We start from the raw sequence: 24,075 nt of genomic DNA, 5'->3' as shown, positions 1-24,075 counted from the left end.
AAACTCAGACAATTTCCAAAAAAAAAAAGACATGAATAAATGAACTTACCCACGTAACCGGCTAACTGCATTTACCCAAAAAGCAAACGGAGCTACATGAAACCTTTTATTTATTGTCTTCTTGTGCATATAATTGGTGCGTTTTCTTATTCTAAAGTCAGTTAAGTTCAATACGGTAGTGTTTCCAAACTGACTGAAATTATATTCCACTGCCAATTAATTAAACCTGATCTAACTCCTATTTTACAAAAACAGTTCTTATTGTCAGGACTCAGGAGTATGGGTTTTAAGTTTTAAGCTAAAACCGAAAAGCCCAGAACTTCTACGTTCTACGCCCAAATCCCCATGTTTGCATTTAACATACGACATCACTGTTTTCTTGCATTCATTCCATTTCCATGCTAAATGAGCGATGGGTCCCAATTTGGATCTCGCATCAATTCCAATCCAAACAGTCTCAGAAGAGCTATGCGTGGGATGGTACAATGTTTGTTAGTTGCAGCAATCACCAGTTCACCACCACACGTATGTAGGACCCATTAATCCACCATCCTTGAATCAAATCGTTCAGGGATCAAAATCGTATGGTCAACAAATTCAGAGACAAAGAACAAAAAAAATTGGAAGAAAAGAGAAGATGAATCATAAACGAATTCAATCCCTTTTTATAATCAGTGGTCACGCGTTAGGAACCTTGCTGAAACCGGTGGAAAGCGGCTGACTCAGTACGGAGCTCCAAATGCAATCACCACCGTCGATATCATTCATGCCCCCCTCGCATGGCCACGATTCTTCATCCAACGTATCGCCGGGAAGAATCTCAACCAACGCCGGAGTCTGACACAAACACTGACCCCCAAAATCGACTCCCCCACCAACAGAGACCGATACGTCGCCCAGAGAAGCAGAGAAGACGTCGTCGAATTTCCAGTCTTCCGATTCGAGCACCAGATTGTCTTTAAGCCAGGGGAAATCGAACACTCCAAATGGCCGAAACGGATCTGATACTTTGAAGATATCGGAGTCTTCGAAGCCGACGCCGACATGCTCTTGCTTTTTCATGCACACATCCCAGTCCGTCTTCTCTTCGTCGTCGTCGTCTCTTCTTCTCTTCTTGCTGTCGCGCTCCATTTCAGAAAAAGCCTTTACCCTCCAAAGAAAAAGAAAATAAACTGAGAAATCTCTGTCAAAGAATGAAGGAACAAAGATGCACCACATTAAGAAGAAAAAGCTTGCATTGGGAGGCGGATCAGAAAGCGGAATCAAATTAATGCAGGAAAATTGAAGTGAAAATGCAAAAGAAAACTTGTGATGATGAATTGATGATTACCGTTTCCATTCGCTGGCGAGAGAAGGATAATCGATTGAGAGCTTAGGCTTAGCTCGCACGCCACGCGAACCCAAGCGAAACCGTCTTAACGACCCACGCTCTCCATTACTCTCATCACGCCTTTACCCATCTTTTCTCTCCTTTCTTCCTCTTACTTTCTAGTTTTCTACTTTCGTTCTGTTTTGCATTTTCGCTTTTCCTCCACTAACTTCGTCTCTATTTATACATCAACCAGCAAGGAGAAATGCATGAAACCAACGGCTTTTTCGTTCACTTCCTTTTAATAATAAAACCTTGGCTTATGTTATGTGGACAGATACTTCAGTACGTCGGTTTCACTATTTGCCACGTGGCAAACATAAAAGCCTCATTGCATGAAGCATGACGCACACTCCACTGACTGACACGTACTCGGGATTTTAGAAAATTTGGTTGGCCATCAGTGATGAGGTGCGTCATGCAGGGGAAGGATAGAAATTGAACTCTCGTGTCTCGTACATCATCCTCCTTCCTGGGACAGTATTTGCCACGTGTTATACGTTGGAGAACCGGTGCACACGAGTCAATGGGTCCCGCACGGATGTTAACTGGGTCAAAATCGGCTTTAGGTATAAGAATCCATCCCCAACCGTGTTTAATTTGTGTGTTTATTGCATCAATCGCACACCATCGCTTGAAGTGGGTTAAGCTAAGCACGACCTACTGACCTAGTATTGCATATTGGGCCTCGGGTAGGAGTTATAATTATAATTTATCAAACGTAGGAATGATCAATGATCATTTCTGCCCGGGCCTACATTGCCTGAACCGAGCCTGCATCAAACTCGCACATAACGCAGACCGGTTCCAGTACTAAAAATCTTAGGTCCAAAATGCCTGGTCCATATAATATAATATAATATAATAAATTACATATAATACTAGCAGGACCCGTGTGATGTACGAGAAAGTCTGAAAGATTTAATAATTTATTTAATATTAATTAATATTAAATTAATAATTAATTTTTTTTTGTTAATTAACCAAAATTATTCAAAGTTATTATTAATATTTAAAATTTTAATAATTGGGTTTTTATTTAATATTGATTTATGGAAAATAGTTATTATTAATTTAATATGAATAAATACTTAATAAATTTAGTTTTATTAATAATTTATAGTAATTTTAATAATTATTATTTTTAAATGAAATGTTGATTAACTTTAAATAAATAAAAATAATTACAAAAACTAACATTTTTATTAATTTCACTAATAATTAACAATTATATAGGAATGACAATGGGTGGATTCAGGGCAGGGCACCGACATCCTTATCCCTGCCCCATCATCAAGACACTCTACTCCATTCCCGCCCCGTCCCCAATGTCAAGCGGGTCCAAGGCAAGGCAACCACTTCTCAATGTCGGGCAAGTTCAGGGGCAAGGGACCCCATTCCTCATCAAGGATGGGGAATCCTCAAATTTCCCCACCCTGTCCCCAGTATTGGGCAAGTTCAAGTAGAGGTGTAAATCGGGTCATGTTGGACCAAGCCTTGGGCCAAGTCAGGCCGCAAACTGAGCCAAGCTATGAGATGTCCATTTAAAAAAAATGAAAAAGATGTTTAAATTTTTATTTCATATGGTTTTTTATGTATACAATTGGTTATATATACAATTAGACCTATTCATGGGCCAGGTAGCCCGATGGCCCGGCCTGGCCTAACCCGCTATTTTTCAGGCTTGGACAAAATTTTAGGCTCGTGGGTTCAAGCTTGAGCTTTCTCAAATAAGCCCAGCCCGATACTATTATATATATAAAAAAGTACTTATGTTATATATAATAAATATAATATATATTTCTTAAATTATTAATAAATATCAATTTACTATTAGGAAATATAAATTAGTTTATTAATTTATTAAATTATTACTAAATTAATATAATATTAGTTTATAAAAGTATACTGAAAATAAGACATTTTGTGTACAAATCGGGCTTTGGGCTCAAGCTCGGGCTTGAGCTTCGGGCTTTTATATAAGGGTTGGGCTCAGGCTCAAGATCTAGGGTCGATGGTCAAGTTGGGCTCGGGCTCGGGCTTGCACATTTTCTGTTGATAAAGAGGCTCATGTTAATTATAAAACTATGATTTTTTACAAATTAAATTTTCTACTTAATTCTAGTCTAGTATAAAAATATATAACATTTCTATATATATTAATATAAAATTTGTTATTTAAATTATATATAAAAATGTTTACCATATATGCATATAACTTCCAAATTGAGCTTATTAGGGGTTGTTTAGCTTGGGCCCTATCTGCTAAAGCTATCATTGGACTCCAAAAGTTGGATACCCAATTAGACATCGGATCTAATTATCCCTGACAATGTGTGGGCATGGTGCATATCTCAGCTAATTCAAAAGAAAATATTTGCTTGAGCTTGCAAATTTATAGACCTAATCGGGTTAGGCTAAGTTATAAATGATTTCTTACTTTTTATTATTAATTATTAAAATATTGTTAGCTGTTAAAATTTTATAATTATTAAATTACTGTATCTATTTAAAATATAGTAATTTATGGAAATTATCATGTTTTTAGAAATATTGCTAATTTCTTGGCTAAAACTTATTAAATGTAATTTCTACTACTTATAGCTTAAATTATAATTACTGCTAATTACAGTGTAAAAATAATTGTTGTTAATTATATTACCATTAATAATGAAAATACATTATTTTTAATTATTATTCAGTATTTTTGTAATAAAATACAATTAATTTATTTTTTAATTATTTTTATTATTTTAATTAAGTTTTAGGTTTTTTATAATTTTTGGATTTTTAATCAATTTTTGGTGTTTTTTTATTATTATTCAGTATTTTTTGCATATGGGTATTTTTCAATAATTTCTAGTATTTTCATCATTTATTTTTGCATATTAGTCACTACAAAATTAATTTGCATTTGCTTTCGGTAAAAATAATTAAATAACTAAATAAATACCATAGTTATTAAAAATACAACTAATTTTCATTATTTTTCAATAATTTATGGCTTGGGTATTCTTTAATAATTTTTGTTATTTTTTAATAATAAAATACTATTAATTGTATTTTAGTATTTTAATTATTTTAAGTAAATACCCTTATTAATATAAAATTGTTAATTTTCAATATTTTTTAATTATTTTTAGTAGTTTAATTATGTTTAGGTTTTCAGAATTTTTCTGATTTTTAATTAATTGTTGGTATTTTAAAACTATCAATTAATATTTTTATTAGCATTTATTAAGGTCTCAACTCATAAGTTATCTAATAATATTATTATAACTATCAATTAATACTTTTATATTTAAATTTCTTATTTTTTTAGCGTTTATTAAGTTGGATTTTTAAGTGGAATTGAAACACATTTTTAATATTTACTAAGGTTAATTAATATTTATTTTTAGTGAAAGTTTAGTGGATTTTTAAATTAATAATTTTTTGATTGTTTAAGCACAACCTATTTATATTATTTGATTTATATCATGGTTTTCAAAACCGGACCATACCAGAAAAATCAGGAACTGGTCAGGTGATTGGTTCCATTTTACCCCAGAACCATTATTTCACCAAAAACTATTGATTTGGTCTGCAAACCGCTGACCTTGGCGGTCAAACCGTTTGAACCGTCCAACGATCTTGGCCGTTTTTTTTTTTTTTTGTCAGAATGGGTCATCCGTTCAGTTTGAACAGTCGGACCATTCGACCTAGGAACGGGACCTCTAACTGGTTCGTTGTCTAGTTCGGTTTTAAAAACCTTGATTTATACTATTATTCCTATTCTCTCTCTCTCTCTCTCTAAATGTAATAATAACATGCATTAAAATAAGAGGCCTTGGAAAACTCAAAAGTCTCTCTCTAATAGTGTATAGCTTTATTAATCTATATTACTGTTTTATATTTTTAAAACAAAAGAAATTAAGAAAAAAATACAAAAAATAGAGAAAATAGATAAATAGCTTCTCTCAAAGGAGAGACATGCTTACATGGACAAACCTATTTATATATATAATTTTAATTATTAAAAATTTTTAATAATAATTTTAATTTTAGCTTTATTTTATATTAACTTTATTTTGGAATAATAATAAATTGACATTTTATTATTTTCTATTAAATACTAATTTTGTTTAATAAATGCCATTGAACTTTATTTAGTAATATATTAATAAATTTGTTTTATTAAATATTGCTTGATTATTTTTATTAAATGTTATTAATTTTATTAGTTCTTGTAAGTATATTAATAAATGCCATTGAACTTTATTTAGTAATATATTAATAAATTTGTTTTATTAAATATTGCTTGATTATTTTTTATTAAATTTTATTAGTTCTTGTAAGTATATTAATTATGAAGTTAGATTTTTTGACGTACTAACTTTTATTAATAAAAACATTTTTATTAAATAAATTGCATTGATTCTAATGGAAATTAATTTTATATGTAACAATGAATTTTAAAACCATAATCTTTTATCTAAGAACCTTAAAATTTTGTTTAATTGACTCAAACATGGAGCATGGATTTGAAAAACGGTTTAGATCGAAGTACGGATCGGTCTATCCAATAGAAAGTTATTAACCCGTTTACATGGATTGACAACGGATGAACAATACATGTTTACTTTGTCGTCCTTACCCGAATGTATAAACGGTCTATACGCGCAATCAATCACTTCCAATTGCCCAACCCCAATTAATCGGAAAATGGCCAGTGGCCATTCTGAACGAAATCTAGTTGTTCCAGTCATAGTCATTGGTTGGCTTGTAAAGGACCGAAGAAGAAAATTGAGAAGTGAGAAAAGGGACGTTAAAAAGGAAAGTAGAAACTCCTACTTTGTCTAAGCAAAAATCCTAACAGTAACAGGTGGATATATATATATATCTATCTAGAAACCCATCTCTATGGTTCTCTAATGGAACTACCAAGTACCAACACCGACAACAATCTATTCATCTTCAATTGGGTAGGCAGTAGGCTATCCTCAAGTCCTCATTACGATCTATTCATCCATCTTGGACAGTTTGTGTCAGGTTACATTTGCAGGGAAATTTTCATCTTCGTCTCTCCAACTCAGGTAAGTCGTTGTGGGGGTCTATTTATCTTCCCTTGCCTTGGCTCTTCTATCGATGTCGATAGTTGTTCTGGTATCATTGCCAGGTGACCAAAGACAAAGCTCCCAATCCTCTTAAAGGCCTTGATGGTGTTGTGCTTCTAAAATCTACAATTGCAGCAGATATATACTGTATGATTTGAACTACTACTAACTAAAGAAAGAGATAATGCATAGCACAAAACTGGGTCTGGCTTCAACTGAAGAGACTTGGTTTCTCAAACAAAAGCAGTGAACTGTTTATATGAAGAATGCAATGCATAAAATAGAGGTAAAAACCTAAAAAGGATATTAGAAGAAATAGATGAACTGTTTGAGATGGTTTCTCAAACACTAAAATAAAATGATATTTCGCGGATAGGTAGAGAGAGAATGGGGCGGAGCCCTGTTTTGCCATCTAAAATGTGATTTTCCAACAGAGAGTTTACCTGAAACGAAGGTTTGTGTTATGGTACATGAACTGAGTTGTTACTACCACTTGAATAACCTGTTCATGTAAAAAACATTAAAAGATCTTCGTCATTCAAGGATAGGTTGAAAGGGACAATGGGGCGGAGCCCCTGTTTTGGTATCCAAAAGAAAGACTTCAAACCTGAACGCAGTCTTTGTGTATGTTTCTTGTACCTCCATATCCAAGATGTGTAGTTCCTCATATACATAGCAGAGGAAAAGCTTTGTACTTTGCCTATCTTGAAGAACGACTGGAGCTTTGATAGTGAAATCAAAGCTTTGAGCTAGAGCCTCTATCTTGGAGAATGGCTAATAAAACCCAATCTATTTGCAAAACCCAAATGAATTCAGGAAATGAAAATAACAAAATCTAAATAAAGAATTGGAATTGGAAGAAGGATTGGCACGTCCAAACGTCTGGCATTCCAACTTGTTAAACGAATTAATAAGGGGGCAGAAGACGTCTTGGAAGTTCAAATGTCTCTCGCCTTTCATTGGGTTTAATCACAATTAGGAAGGGGATTTCCTGCAATACGGAGGCAGAACTTCAAACAATGTTGTTTTCTTTCTTCCCAGACAACACGAAAAGGGGAAACACAAAAGGGGGAGGGTTAGTACCTTGCTTTCTTCTCAAGCGGCAGTTAGCAATGGTTGGTGCTTCTTTCTTTTTCTCATGTGACAACAGTGCGTGGTTGATCTTCTTCTCTTCTCAGGCGCGGCGACAAAAGTTTTTTCTGCCCATGGCAGCAGCAATGGTTTCTTTTCCCTACGATGAGCAACAGTGATGCCCAGACCGAATAGAACTTTAAATTTTATGATTTTAAAATATATAAAGCCATTTCGGTAATTTTATAATAGAATGTAACATGAGTTGATGGAAATGAACCCAAGTGTCTATTTTTGAACCTAAGTTCAGGGTACCTATCCGTAGTTTATCTAATATAATATAACATAATATAATATATAAATTAATAATATATGTATATTATAATTTTATTTGCTTTTAAAAATGAATATAAATTTAAAATTTGAGTTTAAAAAATAGTTTCATTAGTTTATAAAGACAAGCCTAGATTCCCAACCCGGCCCGCATAGAACCAGGTCCGGCCAAGTATTATCAGGGCCAGAGATGTAGGCTGAACCAATGAACCAAAGATGAACAGCTGAAGTCTCAAAATACTGTTTAAAATCTAGAAAAATCCATCCTGGCTAAGCCCATGATATAGCCTAATGGAGCATATATATATAAGGTCTCGTTTGGTTTCACTTATTTGGGTACGTGAATTTACTCAAACAAGTGTTTCTTAGGTTTCACTTGCCCAAGAAAGTTTGGTTTCAAGTGTTCTTGGCCTCAACAAGTTACACAAGTAAAGGGGGAGGTGGGAGGGAGAGACCCTTATCAGCGCATGGATATGTAATTTACCCACCCTCAAGGAGGGTTGGTTACTCGGGTAACTAAAACTCTCCAAATAATGGATTACCGTAGGACCCAATATAGCATCATATGAACACAAGGATCATGATAAATTACCTGATTAACCAATTTACCCCTTAGGAGATATCGACAACGAATGGGGCCTAAAAGGAAGAGAAGTAATGAACAAGTCAAATCTTCAACTAGAATATTTAAAGTTCATCAGATCATCTAAAAACTCTAAGGTGCCATTTGGCAAGTCCTTTTAGAAAGATCTTCTAACAACCCAAATGGCCAAAAGACATATTGAGCTTTTGAAGTCTTGTCTTTAAAGACAAAGAGCATTTAGTAAGTGGCTCAGTGTACCGAGCTTTTAAAAATGCATTTAGAGGATATTTGTCATGCAAAAAGACTAGAAAGCTTCATTTGAAGCTTTCCGAAATTCAGCCTATTTGGTCCTTTTGGGTCTTTTCATGCACACGTCTCCTTATCTTTCCAATTTTTTGTTATCAAATGGGAATAGACCGATTTTTGGTCTTTCAAACTTTCTAAAGCCTAAAAAACTAGATAGAAAGACTTGCCAAACATCAACTAAATTCAATGTGAAAACTGGCATTTGGAGCTACCAAATAAAAATGGTTTAGTAAGTAGATTGAGCAAAGTATGGGCAAGCTTATCAAAAAAAGGTATGCCCTTGACGTGGAAGTTAGCGGGCCAAAAATGAACTTTGATAGAAATTAAAAAGAAAAAAAGCAACCCAACTACCCATTGCCCAAGTTCTATCTTCTATGTAGGCAATGTGTTGGACAAGATCCATCAAATGGTAACCAAAGAGTGCTAGAGGCAGTGCATTTATTGGGAAATGTTTAGTATTTGAAATATTGACAAGTCTTGTGGCTTTAGGCTTCCCCCATCTTAAAAACATAAAATGAAAGAGAGAAAAAATATATATAAAACAGAAAGGCCTAACGTTGACAGTTGGCCCACCTCTTCTGTTGAACTTCAAATTATTTACTTATGAGAGGGAAGGATAAGAATATAAAAAAAGAAAAAAAAAAAGAAAAGGGAGAGAGGAGTAAAGAGTGAGAGGAAGAGAAGAACTACAACTCTATTGAGTAAACAAGAAGAGGATAAATACACACGTAATGTATTATTATTTTTTCCCTTTTATCTCTTCCCTTCTCTCCCCTTGAACATTTTCTAGTTTTAATCCTTATCCTCTCTTTATAGAGTTCCATTAAAATTCTAAATCTCATCTCCAATTTTCTTCCTTTTTTAATGGTTGACCATATTATATTCAGTAGATCTTATCCACCAAAGAACAAAATTATCGATGGGTTACCCATTAATACAACAAGTATGCCACTAGTAAACAAAAAAAAAAAAAAAAAGAAGTCCACCCCAAAGAAGATCATCAATGGATCCCCCATGTAATACAAGTAAATTATCTAATTTGGTGGGTCCTACCCACTATAAACAAAACCATGATCCAATAATCAGAAGCTAATGATATTTGGATTCACCTAAAGGGATCTTATCCACCTCAAAATAAGATTATTAGTGGATCACCCACAGTGATACGAGTAAATTATTTTCATTTGGTGGATCCCATCCACTATAAACAAAAGCAGAGTTTAATGATCAGAATTCAATGCCCTAGTGGACCATACCCACTGCCATTACCGGTTTTAAGTAATCTGATTTGGTGGGACCCATTCATCATAGTAGGCCCATTATTAAAATATTTAAGTTAAAATATCAAAGTGGGTCATGCCCACTATTAAATCAGTATAATGGGTTCCACTTTTTAGTGGACCCTACTATTAAAATATTTAAATTTAAAATATCAAAGTTGGTCAATTCCATTGTCAAATCAACATAGTGGGTTTCACTTATTAGTGGGGCTCACTCTTAAAATATTGAAGTTAAAATTATCAAAGTGGGTAATGCCTACTATCAAATCAGTATAGTGGGTCCTACTTATCAATGGGGCTGATTGTTAAAATATATAAGTTTGAAATATTAAAATGTGTCATGCCCACTATTAAATCAACCCAGTTTTTTTCTTTTTTGTTTGACAAGTAAAGAGATTATATTAACAGAAAGAGCAAAATACAAAGTTTTGTACAGTAGGATAAGGAGGGTACTGAGATAATACAAAAGATTCCTGCAAAGTTTGTTTGCTCAAGTTAGTTATTGGTGTGCAGGAATAATGTACCTCATTTTAATATATAAGAGATTAAAAGACCTAAATAAAGATAAAAGGTTTTTCGTTTCAGTTAAAAGTCCTAGATTAGACCAATGCAAAGAAGAGAGATCCGGGAGTGCTTGAATCATAGATTGGGAATCTGAGCATATCAAAAGATGAGATTTCCCCTGTTCTTGAACAATAGAGATCCCTTGATAGATGGAAAAAATTTCTACTTCCTCTACTGATTTTAATCTTTTCCTTCCTCCTGTAATTTGAAGACATTCTGGTTGAATATTCAAAAGAATAACCCCATAAGTAAATGAGATTTGGTTAATTTTCCCTGCATCAGTGAAGATAATGCAATCAGTATCTTCTTTAACTTGTAGGCATAATTGCAGAGGTGGTTCTACAGTTGTGTCTGTAGCAAAATAAGAATACAAAATACCTTGAAAAATAGTATTAGTTTTTCGAATGATCCAAATATTTGAAACAGCGTTATCTCTAAAAACTTTCATTCCTGGCAAACCAAAGATAGTATAATGAGATAGCATACCAAGAAAGAATTTACCTTAAAAAATATTTATCTGAAATCTTATGATCAAGTCCAAAAATATAATTAATCCAAGAGTCATAAGAAGTGTCAAAAGAGATTATATTCTAGGGAGAGGCAAAGAGAACAGATTTTGTGAAAGGGCAATTAAGAAATAAATGGTTCAGGATTCAGAGCCATTTTGACAGAAAACACAATATTTGTCTTGATGATTAGAAAAAATATTTTCTTTGATCGGGATGAAATCATGAATAACTCTCCAAAAAAGAAGTTGATACTGAGGAGGATAGAAAAAGCACCAAATCCATTTGTTACAGCAATTCAATTGGGGGGATACTTGAGGGATGTATTCCTGAATTAAATATTTATGGGCTAAAGAAGTTTTGAACCTACCCGAACAGTATTTGGTCCAAATCCATTGAATAGTAGTATTATTAGGAAGAATAGGAGTATTAAGAATTTGGAAAAATTGAGTAGGATCAAAAGTAGCCTGGATAGCAGGTATATGCCAATGTCCATTATTGATAAGATCAGCAAAGGTGATATTTATTAAATGAGGAGAAATAGATATATCATTAAAAAGCGACCTTCATTTTGGATCCATGGAAACTGAGTAATATTTTCAATAGAGTTGTTGAAAACCAAATAGCCTACTTCTTGGGAAAGCTTATGAAGTTTGGGTTAGTAGATTTCCAAAAGAAAGAACTGGTTTTAGGATTGGAATAAGGAAAATAAGTATTACGAGGTAAATATTTAGATTTCCAAATTTGAGCCCACCATTTCTGAGGTTCATTGAGGAATCTCCGAGCAAGTTTTTTGAGGAAAGTTACATTGACCAATTTTGTTTGTCGAAATCCTAAGCCACCAGAAGATTTGGGAAGGGTTAATTTATGCCAAGGTCCCCAGTGATAGGGATAAGGATTTGTATCAGATTTATCCCACCAAAAAATTTTTATAATTTGATCAACGCTGTTGATTTTTTTTTGGGTAATTGGGCTACAATCATAGCATGAGAAGGAATAGATTGAAAAACAGATTGGATAAGAATTCTTTTTCCTGCTTGACTAATAGAAGAGGCTTTCCAATTGTTAAGTTTACTCTTTAAGTTATCTAGGATAAAGGAAAGTTGTGAGTGTTTATTTCAATCTTAGATTAGAGGAAGACTAAGGTACTTAGAATTTTTAGGAAGATTTTTCATCTAAAGTTGTCACCTAATCATTCGTTGATGTCTAGGATGAGTATTTTTTCTAAAGTAAATTCCTAATTTTACTAGGTTTATGAGCTGTCTTAAAGCATCCTGAAATTGTTGCAGAAGAGTTTTAAGAGTATCTAATTCATCTCTATGACTTCTTAGAAATAATAAAATATCATCTGCAAAAAGTAAATGAAAAATAGTAGGAGCTTGTCTTGAAAGTTGTACACCTTGAAGTTGGTTATCAGTTTCAGCTTTAGTAATCATTTTGGTTAGGCATTCCATAGCTATAATGAATAAGGAGATAAAGAAGCCCCTTGTCTAATCCCTTTGGTAGGCAAAATTTTTCCTTTTGGGGTACCATTAATGAGAATAGAATAGGAAATAGTAGAAATACACTCAAAGATGATGTGACAGAAGTCTTGGTTAAACCCTAGAGCTTTGAGGATTTTGAGGAGGAAAGGTCACTCTAGGTGATCATAGGCTTTAGCCATGTCCAATTTAATAGCCACAAACTAGTGCCTCGTTTCTGGTGTTTTAGAAAGTGAAACATTTCATGGGCAATTGTCTGTCATCTATCTTCTTGGGATAAAAGCAAACTAGTGGGGGAAATACATTTATCCAGGACAATACGAAGTTTATTGGCTAGAATTTTGGAGATAATTTTATACAAGACATTATAGAGACTGATAGGATGGTAATATGTGACTGTAGTACAATTTTCCTTTTTTGGAATGAGAAATAAAAGTATGATTGGGACGTTTTAGTAATTTCTTATTTTGGAAAAACTCCTTGGCAAATTCAATAATTTCATAACCCATCAGATCCCAGAACTCTTTATAAACTAAAGTAGGAATACCATCAGGTCCTAGGGATTTAAGACTATCTATACTAAAGAGGGCTGATTTGACTTCTTCATCAAAGGGGATAACAGTTAGCGATTCAATATCTTTTTCAGTAATGATAGGAGAAAAAAGATTATCAATAAATGACAGATCAGAAGGTGGGTTTTGGGAAAAAAGATATGAGAAGTGCTCACTAAAAATTGCTCCAATGTCTTTATGGTCAGTCATCCAAGTACCTTGATGATTTTTGACTCCCTGTATTTCATTTCTTCTCTAGCGACATATTGTACTTTTATGAAAATAATTAGTGTTTCTGTCTCCTAAATTCAGCCAGAGTTGTCTTGATCTTTGTCTCCAAAAACTTTCAATTTGTAATTAAGTCTCATCAAACTTTTTATATAAAGCCATGATATTTGGATGATCCCAAGGAGTAGATTGTTCCACCTAGATAATTTGAGTTTCAATATCCTTTAACTTATGATAGGGATCGGTGAACTTAGATTTCCTCCAATTAATTAGGTTATGCTTAATTTTATCAATCTTTGAGGAAATTCTAGAAGCAGCATACCTATTAGTTTGAGAGTTCCAACCATTTAGAATTTTTGGTCTGCAAGAATCATTTGATAACCACATTTCAAAGAATTTAAATGGTTTTGGGTGTTGGTTTTTAAGATGAGACATATCAAGAACTAGGGAATGATGGTCAGATCCCCATCTTGCAGAAAGAGTAAGAGTGGCATGAGGAAATACTGAAATCCATTCGGGTGAGGCTAAGACTCTGTCCAAAGTTCTACTAATGAGACCAATGGAACGCTTGTTGGACCAACTAAGTTTACCGCCTTGAATGTATAGTTCTATGAGATTATGATAAAAAAATTAGATTGCGATATTGAGTAGAAGAAAGGCGGTATGGGTTGCCAGACATGGAAGGGTCTTGAATAATAATATTGTCTACCTCATTAAAGTCTCCAATTAACAAGAAAGGCAGGTTAGTGTATTGGAACCTTTGATTTAAATGAATCCAGAAATTACTATGGTGGGCTTTAATTGAAAGTCCATAGACAAAGCCTAAAAGTCAGTCATCAAGAAATGGGGGAGAAGAAACTTTGAAAAGGACATACCTTGGATGGCTCAAAAAGACAGAGGCATTAATACCATTTTTCCAAAACACTGCTAATCCTTCAGCTCGTCCTTCAGGTGGTAGAAAAAAGAAATTAGGATAATGAAATCGATGTGCTAACAAAACCATTTTGTCAGAAGAAATTTTGGCTTCACATAGAAAAATAAAGTATGGGTTATGGTTTTTTTCCAAAACCCCTTGTCATTGAATTGCCTTAGGGCGTTCTGCCCCACGGCAGTTCCAACTAATAATCAACATTAGCGACTTTGTGGCTATTGGGGCCAGCCACCACCACCCTTTTTAATGAATAAAAATAAATAAACAAGAAACTAACCAGATTAGTTGTATCTGCACGGATATGCTCTCGGTCAATAAAGTCAGGTTCTGATTGGTCAGAATTGTGTCATCATTTAAGTTAGAAGGAATAATGGACAAAATTCTTTCTGTTTGGTTACTACAAGAAGAAGATTCAGGTCGGTCATAGATAGGAAGGTTGGTAGAATCTTCAACCTCCAAATGATGAAGTAGATTAATGCGGGGTCAATTTCCTCTAGAAGATGATGGATTAGAAGGATCGGGAGAGAAAAGATTGGACAACTTGAGTTTGTTGTGCTAGACAGAAGGATTTCGGGGTCACTCTCACAGTAGGAGGGTTACTTGTTGAAGGAACTGAAGTAGAACAAGAAGAGGTGACTCTAGTTAGAGTAGTATCAATTGGAAAAGTGGAAGGTTGTGGCTATAAAGGAGTAAAAGAAGGTGAAGGGGTAGAGGGAGGAATAATTTTTGGAGTAGGGAGATTGACAAGCTCACAAAATAAAGGATGTTTCCAGTTGTGTCTCATAGGAGTTTCTACTCTTAACCAAGGTCTAGGATGGTGCATGGATATTTGGTTGAAAAATTGTTTAAAAGATTGTCCAAAAACTTGGGGAATAGGTTGAGAGCAATGATGAAACAAATCTCCAACATATCCACAAGCATAACAAGTCGAAGGAAGATCTTCATAACGATAAGTAACCCAATTCATGACACTAAGAAAGCAACCTAGTTTAAGAGGTTGATCAATGGTGATTGTAACTTTCGCACGAATATAATTTTGGATAACTGAAATATGACGGGTAGGTCCTATGCTTTCAAGAATGGGCTGTCATATTTCTATTGAAAGAATCTCGTAGGGAAGATCATGGAGTTGGATTCAAACATCAATCTGGTTGAGTTGTCACTCATATTGAGGTCGACTCTGTATCTAGGGTTTTAAAACAATCCACTGCCCATTTAACATCCAAGGGCCATTGTCATGAATTCTAACATAATCGTCTTCATAACAAAAACGAAGACGAAAGTGACTATGTTGGAAAGGTGACGTAAACAAGTGTTCATGGTTGAAATTCCAGAGAGAGTAAAGACCTTGCTCTAGTTCATCAAATTGATCTGTGAGACACGAAAATAATCGACAAATGAAAGAAAAGGCCCAATCATTTTGGAGATTTTCAGGTATATGAGGGTGGATGTCTATAAGTTCAATACCTAGAATATTGTTAGTATGGAGCATAGACTGAAACACAACATTCAGGGCATCTAGATCATCCATGAAGAACGCAGGAGGAGAGAAAGGGGAGGTAATAGAGAAGTGAAAAGTCAGTAACCAAAGAAGGAAGAAACAAGAAGAAGATTAGTAAGGCAACAGGTTAAGAGCTTTTTGGAAAAGACATGTAATTAAGAAGGGAGGATTTTCGATACCAAGTGGCTACAGATAGAGAGAGTAGAAAATTGGACCGTCATAAAATAATTATGATATTTGAAAAGATAGACTAAAAAGACTATTAGAGAGCGGTTATTGAGAGGAAAAGAAATAAAACTAAACTAAAAGGAAAAGGAGCCTAACAAGATTGACTAGAAGGAGATTTCCAGCTAAGATAAAACAAGATCTTGAAACTAGAAGGAAAACTTAAGAAAATAGAACTAGAAGTAAATGAATATTGTTCTAATCATTAAAGCAAAGAAGATTAAACATGAATGTAGTTAACCACAGATATTCAGAATAGGTATCAATGTATTAACTAATAAATTTAAAAAAGAACTTAAAAGATACTCCCTGATTTCTGATGATATCTTAATGGTGATGTTAAAGTTTGGACGCATTAAAGGAGATCAAATAGAGCTCCACTCTGCAACTTTGGCTAAACAATTTTCTACATCTTCTCAATTGTAAATTTGATCGACTGATTTGGGTCTGAGGCCTTGGCTTTTGGATTTTCAACGCAATAGGCAACAACCCGATTCAATTAACATGCATGTAAGGTGCAATCATGTTGTAGAATACCCCTTTAGATATATAGCATAGGACACTTAACTAGGGCCCAATTCTCAATGGTAGGCACTTTGCATGAATTATCAGGCTTTATTAACAAGAAAAGTCGGACCTCTCTTTGTGATCAAAAAGCATTCAGGTTGGGACTTGGGAGAATGGAAATATGGAATTTTACATGCCTGTCTCCGCCCCTAATAATTAATAGAGTAAATGCTTTATTTAAATCAACACAGTTGGTTCCACTTATAAACACTGCCCATTGTTAAAATATTTCAGTTTAAAATATTAAAGTGGGTCATGCCAATGCATAGTGGTTCTCACTCTTAAAATAATTAAGTTTAAAATATCAAGGTGGCGCATGCCTAATATCAAATCAGCATAGTGGGTCCCACTTATCAGCAAGGCCTATTGTTAAAATATTTAAGTTTGAAATATTAATGGGTCCCACTTATCAGTGGACCCACTATTGAAATATTTAAGTTTAAAATATTAAAGTGCATAATGCCCACTATTAAATCAATATAGTGGATCCTACTTATTACCAATCAGTGGTGAAAATATGCAAGTTTAAAATACATAAATACCCAATATATAACTATTTACTACATAGTGGGTGGGTTCCATGACTCATCCACAGATTGTGGGATCCACTCATTAGTATAACCCATTGAAAGCCCAAGTTGATGGGCCTTCTTATACTTGTTATTGAGTCTAACCCTTAAAAAATATTTCTTTCACATAAAATCAAAATCAAAGTGTATTTCCTCCAAGGAATGTAATCAAAATCATGTGCCCTGAATACGTAAATCAGACTTTGTTCAAGCTTTTTCTTTATGATCAAAACATAATTTTCGCATGCCTGGTTGGACCTTATTCTCCCTTTCATCTTTGATATTATTAAAAAATTTCTGACTTTTTATAAATTACAAGTTAACAAGCATGGCTCCCAAAGTAATTGTGTATTATCAATGTCTTACTACAACAAACAATGGAAGGGCGAAGAGTTCAAAGAAACCTTTGTACAAAGCAATATTTACTGTGGAAACAAACTCCCTCGCTGCTACTTTTCCCTCAATTCCTAAGGTTGAGAAGAAAATCAAGAATGAGAAAAAGAAAAAGGTCGTTAAGACACCCCCTGTAAAAAGAAGCCTATGTATAGAAGCTATAGGGTTAGAGCCTCCTAAAACTAATCCGCTCAAGAAGGTTATTTCTACAACCTTGAATATCTCAACACTGAGAACAATTTCTCCAATTAAGATCACCAAACCTAGGGCTAGGACAATTCCACCTACCCATATTACGATTGGTACCATTCCACTTAATTTACCCATTCCTCAAACAACTCCAATCATGATGGTGGCCATTTTTGTAGAAAAATCTATCTCCAAAATATCTACCAAGGTTTCAAAGGAGAATAATGAAAATGCTTCTACTTCATTATAGATGAAACCTCGAGTTGTAGAACTTATGTCATCAAGTGGAAATGATTCTACTCTTCATGGAAAGAGAGTTGTTTTCAATTAAATTTCTTCCCTTACAAAAGAGGCTTTGAAAGAGTCTTCTAATATTATTTGAAGGCCTAATTCTAAAAGACCTTCAAAGACTATAAAATTTCGAGTTGAAATCTCTATGTCACTTATTGGTGTTGCGGCAAAACAATCACAGAAGTCAAAATCAGATATGGAAGCAAAAAAATGAGCATTAATATCAGGATATATGTAAGCTAATTAAACAAGTTGGGATCTTTTTTAAGCCGAGGAAATATACTATGTTCATCGAAGAACTTAGACATTATAGAGGACCCATCACAATAGATAAGGCTCCGTTGATGGCCCCAAAAGTGAAGATTATTATGCTCCCTCAAAGTGAAGTAAAAAGGAAACAAGGCTGACAAACTTACTCAAAACCTAAACCTATCTTTAGGTATATTCCAAAGAGTCAAAGAAAGCTGGGAAAAAAAGACTCTTACATCATTACAAAGCATGATGCCAGCGCTTACAACAAGTTACACTTGCCCATTAAGGAGGATTGATCAATCTATTCCTCAAGCTCAGTTGATTATGTCAACTTCATTTTAAGACAGTAATAGAAGGAATAAAAGGATTGTCTTTCATAAATTTAAACCATTTTCTTTTGTAAATAATAAAGGCAATGACATTCCTACATGTAGTGATGTGGCATCAGCTTTAGAGGCGTTGATCTTTACAGATCGAGAGAAGGCTATTCTTAGCCCAAATGAATTAAAGCCATGATTTTCTATGTTCAAACAACTCAAGTCTTGAAAGATGAGCTAAAGAAGCAAGTTATGTATTCAATAGATTCATATTTTTCATCCCAAAAGATCATGAAAAAAAGAGAAGCAACCAGGAATCATCATTAAGAAACTTGAAATGGATGGAGAGTTTAAGATTGAAGTCAACTACATCTCTATCCAAGGAAATCAAAGTATAAGTCTTCAAGATCAAGGTATAAAGGTTATTATAGAATTTTGTGGATATAAAAAATCACAAAATTAAAATATACACTTTAATTTTACAAATTTTGAATAGGTAGAGCCTCTTGAAGAAGCTCCTCAGTTAATTGATCTTCTTGATGAGGATCATGTAGTTAAAGAAATCAAAGACATGTAACCAGCTCTATCGAAGCTTGAAGATGGGAGTTAAGAAATTGAAGATAATCTTTGTAAAATCAACCTCGGCATTGTTCAAGACCCCAAGCCCATCTTTGTTAGTGCTTCACTTATTGAAGAAGAATTTAAGGTCTATGAAGCATTACTCCAAGAATACCAAGATGTATTTGCTTAGGGGTATTAGAATATGCTAGGACTTATTCCTAAAATAGTTATATATCGGTTAACGATCTCAAAGGATAAGTGTCCTATAAAATAAGATGTTGCTTTATGCCTAAGCTTATAGTGCAAATTGAGGCTAAGGTTGGTAAACTAATAAATGTTGGCTTTATTAAATATCCCACTTGGATGGCCAATATTATTCCTGTTAAAAAGAAAAATGGACAGATACACATTTGTATAGATTTTAGGGATCTCAATAATGTTTGTCCTAAAGATGAGTTTCTACTATCTATCACATAATTATTAGTGGAGGCTATCATAGGGTGTGAATTATTATCCTTCATGGATGGATTTTCATGTCATAATCAAATTGAAACAACTCAAAGGATGAAGAACTAATTGCTTTTTGTACCCCAAAAGGGATATATTTTTACATAGTAATACCCTTTGGTTTAAAAAATGTAAGGTCAACCTAACAACAGGCCATGACAGTCATATTTAATGACATGTTATATAACACTATAGAGTATTATTTGACAATTTGGTTGTAAAAACAAAAAAAAAAAGCATCATATAGGTGATCTAGAAAGAGTCTTCGAAAGACTTTGAAAACCTTAATTCAAAATGAATCCCTTGAAATATGCATTTAGGGTAACATCAAGAAAATTTCTCAGATTAATTGTTTGACATTGAGGAATTGAGATCGACCCCATTAGATCAAGGAGATATTGGAGATGCTATTCCTTGAAATCTACGACAGTTGTGAGTTTTACAAGGTAAGTTGGCATATATAAGAAGATACATTTCTAATTTATTTGGGAGATGTCAATCATTTTCAAGGTTGATGATGAAAAATACACCTTTTGAATGGGATAAAGCATGCCAAAATGATTTTCAAAATAAAAACAATTACTTGCTAAATCCACTAGTGCTAGTGTTGTCTATAAAGGGAAAAACCATTAATTTTGTATATTTCAACTTCATAAAATTACTAGGGACATTCTAGCCTAAAATAATGATAAAGGGAGAGAAAATGCCCTATATTATTTGAGTAGAACATTAGTGGGGGCAAAGTTTAATTACTCCTCAATTGAAAAAGTGTGCCTAGCTCTAATATTTTTTGTGTAAAAATTAGAACAATAATGTGCTTGCACACCCAATTAATACTTTGATCTCAAGAGCTTGTCCCTTATGATACTTACTTTCCTCACCTGTTTTAACAGGAAGACTAGACAAGTTGATCTTAATTCTTTTAGAGTTTGAAATAAAATATATGCCTTTAAAAGAAATTAAGGGTCAAGCAATAACTAACTTTTTGGCAGCTTACCCTGTGCCTAATCCTATGGAATTATTAGATGATCTTTCAAACGAAAGAGTCTTGTATATAGAAGCTGCAAAACCGTGGCAACTCTATTTTGATGGAGCCTCTTCAAAACAAGGTGCAGCCTTGTAGGCATCATATTTATCATGCCATCAGGGGAATTGATTCTCTATTCATTCTCCCTTACATCATTATGCTCGCATAACACTATAGAATATGAAGCAATTATAATTCGCAAGAAAAAAGCATGAGAAATGAATCTTGAACATTTACAAGTGTTTGACAATTCTCAATTGGTTATTAACCAATTAAACAAAATATATGGGGTTAAAAATTTCAATCTAATCCCTTATTATAATAAAGTCAAACAAAATGAGCCATCCATTTGAACTGGATGGGGTTAAAAATTGTCAACTTTTTTATTTTTATTTTTTTATTTTTTAAATCAAAATGAGCCATCCATTCGAATCAGATGGTCGGACCATTTGACCCGAGAACCAGTATCCAAAAAGTTATGTTTTTGGTCCGGTTTTTAAAACCTTACCTAGGAGAATGATTCAAGTTTGAATCATATAACCCATGCAAAAAGAAGCCAAGCCTTATCTCCTAGATAAGGAGATAAAGCTTGAGGGAGCAATTTGTTTAGTATTTGAAATATTAGGGAGTCCTATGGCTTCAGGCTTCCCCATCATAAAAACATAAAAAAAGGCCATACTTGACAACTGGCCCACCTCATCTAAAGTTGAATTTCAAATTATTTAGTTATGGGAGAGAGTTAAGTAACCATCCCATCTATGAAGAGTGGGAAGGTTATCTTAACTCCCCTTCCCATAACTACTTTGCTCTATATAAAGGAGGGAGGAGAGGGGAAGATGAAAAAAATAATAAAAGTATCAATGGTTATCCACTTACAATAGATATACCACCTGTAAACAAAAAAAGAAAGTTAATGATATTTGGGACCCGTTGTCATATTCAGCGGATTTTATCACCACAAAACAAGATAATCAGTGGATCATCCACTATAATAGGTATAAATTATTTGATTTGGTAGGTCCCATCCACTATAGACCTATTCATGGGCCGAGCTAAAGCCAAAGGTTCACTTGTTATCAACACAATATACTTAGGCTCGAGCCCGAGCCTAAAGCCCAACATGATTTTCCAAGTTCCAAATAATATTTTTTTTGGCATATGTAACGTGTTTTTTTTTTTATATTTAGCTATAAATTCTAAGTTCTAGCGTCCTTTCAATTCCAAACAAGGCTAACCTGAAAACAAACATTGGCACAAGTTAACCAGCCATCTATCAATATAAAATCATATTGTTCCTCCAAAAATGAAATGTTTTAGCACCATCCCCATAAAGTTAACCTAAAAACATACATTGACACAAGTATCTCATAACACACTAAAACATAACCAATACCAATCTTATTCCAAAAGATGCGTTAGGCTTTTAGCCATCTATCTATTCTTGAAAGCAACCATCCATCAATAGAAAATCATATTGTTCCTCCAAAAATAAAATGTTCCAACCATCCATCTATTCTTGAATTCACTAACAAGCTTGAATATCCCAACTTCTTGAGCCATCAAAACCTGAAAAAAGAAATAAAAGGTAAAGTCATTGTCATTGCTCATATCATATAAGTAATTTATTATCATTTTCATGTCAAATTACAAACAAATAAATGAAAGATATGGTAATATAATACCTAAAACATATCAAATTTAGCATCTTCTCAACATCATCACTACTACTTTTGATCCCTCCTCCTTTTCTAAAAAACCTATAGAAGTGCCCAACAAGTTTGACCCCTACATACAATTAGAAAATAACTCTTAGATTAGATTCAATAAAATAAGCAATAATATATTTGAATTAGACCTGTTCATTGGCCGGGTAGCACAACGGGTCAGCTTGGCCCGGCTCGATCTAAGTCGGACTTGGACAAGATTTTAGGGCCGCAGGCTTGGGCTCAGGCCTAAAATATTGGGTCGAGTTCGGGCTTTCTCAAAAAAGTCTAACCCGAGCTCAAGCCCGACTTGCTAATGTATTATATAATAAAAATATATTTTATATAATAAAAGTATATATATAGAAAATATTTTTTTCTTTATTTTTCTTCTCTTTTTTCAAGTAATAGTGAGGATCTTTCATTATTTTTTTAGGTTTTGAGGTCTTTTAATATAAATAAATAGTTTTTAATTGAATTAAAAAGTAAAAAAATATTTTCTCCAAATTTCTGCCAGGCCCGGACTCAAGACCTAGGCTCGATGGTTAGGTCGGCTTTAGGCCTGAGCATATTCTATTAATATAGAGGCAAAGCAAGCCCCGACCAGACCCGTGAACAGGTCTAATTTCAATAAATAGTAGATATAATCACCTATTGCAAAGCCTTATGCATGATGCCAATCTTCAAGACAAATGAAAGCTTGCTTGAATTGTCTTAGGTTTAAGTGAACTTCTCCATGGATTGATTACCTTCTTTCTAGTGCTGAAAGCCGATTCAAATGCAACTATGGAAAGAGGAATAGCTAAAATATCTCAAGTCATTTGATGCCAACTTAGGTACCTAAGTGAACTCTTACTCCAATATAACAAAACATCAACATCTGCCTTTATATCAAGGCTTTTCTCCACCGAGTAAAGATCTAATTGAGTTTTATCATTTTGAGACTTTTTTTTAACTTAAAAACTGTTAATAATCCTCAAATCCATCACCATTATCATATGCCTCACGTTAATTTGACTAGAAGATCCAACCATGGAGGTAGAGGAAATTTTTTCCTTATGTTCAATAAACAATGCATGAAGAGTATTTGAAATAAAATTAACACACTCCCCAGCACCTCCCCATAAATCTTATTAAAACAATACTCCACTAACCTTATCTTGCAACAGGGATCCAACACCGCAGCACAAGACAAAATCATATTATATTCAACCCATATTTATCAAAATTTTCTTTCATATCTCTAATCATGTCAAACATAAAATTACTAGGTTCCTTACTCATTTCCAACAAATGTTTATGAACCATCCACACTCCCTTAAAATAAATGTGTGAAGTATGGTGCTTGGTAGCAGAAAACATGCAAGTAACATAATAAAATATCTTCAAGAATTTGTGAACTCTATCCACCTTTCCCCACTCTTCTTCTAAAAGCATAAATATTTTAAAAATATTATTCCTTTGCCCCTAATGTTGTAAAACTTGCTTATTATAAATGGCGTGGTCAAGCATCAAATAAGTTCATGTTACATACATATCTATCCTCAATCTTTTGGTTGTGTTCAAATGAAAACTTTTTTAATCAATTTCATTAAATTTGTTCTTCCGAGCAACCGATTTCTTTATAAATCTCACACTATTATGACTTTTAGCGAGAACATCATCAAGTCTCAA

General features: G+C 33.7%; 1 protein-coding gene and 1 long non-coding RNA gene across 3 annotated transcripts; both read right to left on the bottom strand.

Moving 5' to 3' along the window:
* Positions 1–526: 526 nt before the first annotated feature.
* On the bottom strand, positions 527–1,939 carry LOC109113865 (DNA binding / transcription factor). Of its 2 annotated transcripts, none has more exons than XR_016081324.1 (2): positions 1,331–1,939; positions 527–1,150 (listed from the first exon to the last, which is right to left on the bottom strand). XR_016081324.1 is itself a non-coding variant. In XM_010254675.3 (2 exons), the coding sequence occupies exons 1-2, from the start codon at positions 1,337–1,339 to the stop codon at positions 679–681; spliced, it is 474 nt and encodes a 157-aa protein (XP_010252977.1). In that variant the 5' UTR covers positions 1,340–1,564; the 3' UTR covers positions 527–678. The 2 variants fall into 2 exon arrangements, 1 of the variants encoding a protein (XP_010252977.1); XM_010254675.3 differs by having other exon boundaries at positions 527–1,143; positions 1,331–1,564.
* Positions 1,940–6,016: 4,077 nt separating this feature from the next.
* LOC104594382 (uncharacterized) lies at positions 6,017–7,724 on the bottom strand. The gene is made up of 4 exons (XR_734729.2): positions 7,549–7,724; positions 7,073–7,456; positions 6,909–6,967; positions 6,017–6,588 (listed from the first exon to the last, which is right to left on the bottom strand). It is a non-coding gene; the product is annotated as an uncharacterized LOC104594382 (long non-coding RNA).
* Positions 7,725–24,075: the final 16,351 nt, after the last annotated feature.

The sequence above is a fragment of the Nelumbo nucifera genome, chromosome 1 (genome assembly GCF_055504915.1).
Source record: "Nelumbo nucifera cultivar China Antique chromosome 1, China Antique-T2T, whole genome shotgun sequence".
In the NCBI taxonomy this organism is placed as follows: Eukaryota; Viridiplantae; Streptophyta; class Magnoliopsida; order Proteales; family Nelumbonaceae; genus Nelumbo; species Nelumbo nucifera.
The sequence above is the reverse complement of the archived record's forward strand: the minus strand, read 5'-3'. Positions and strand labels throughout refer to the sequence as shown.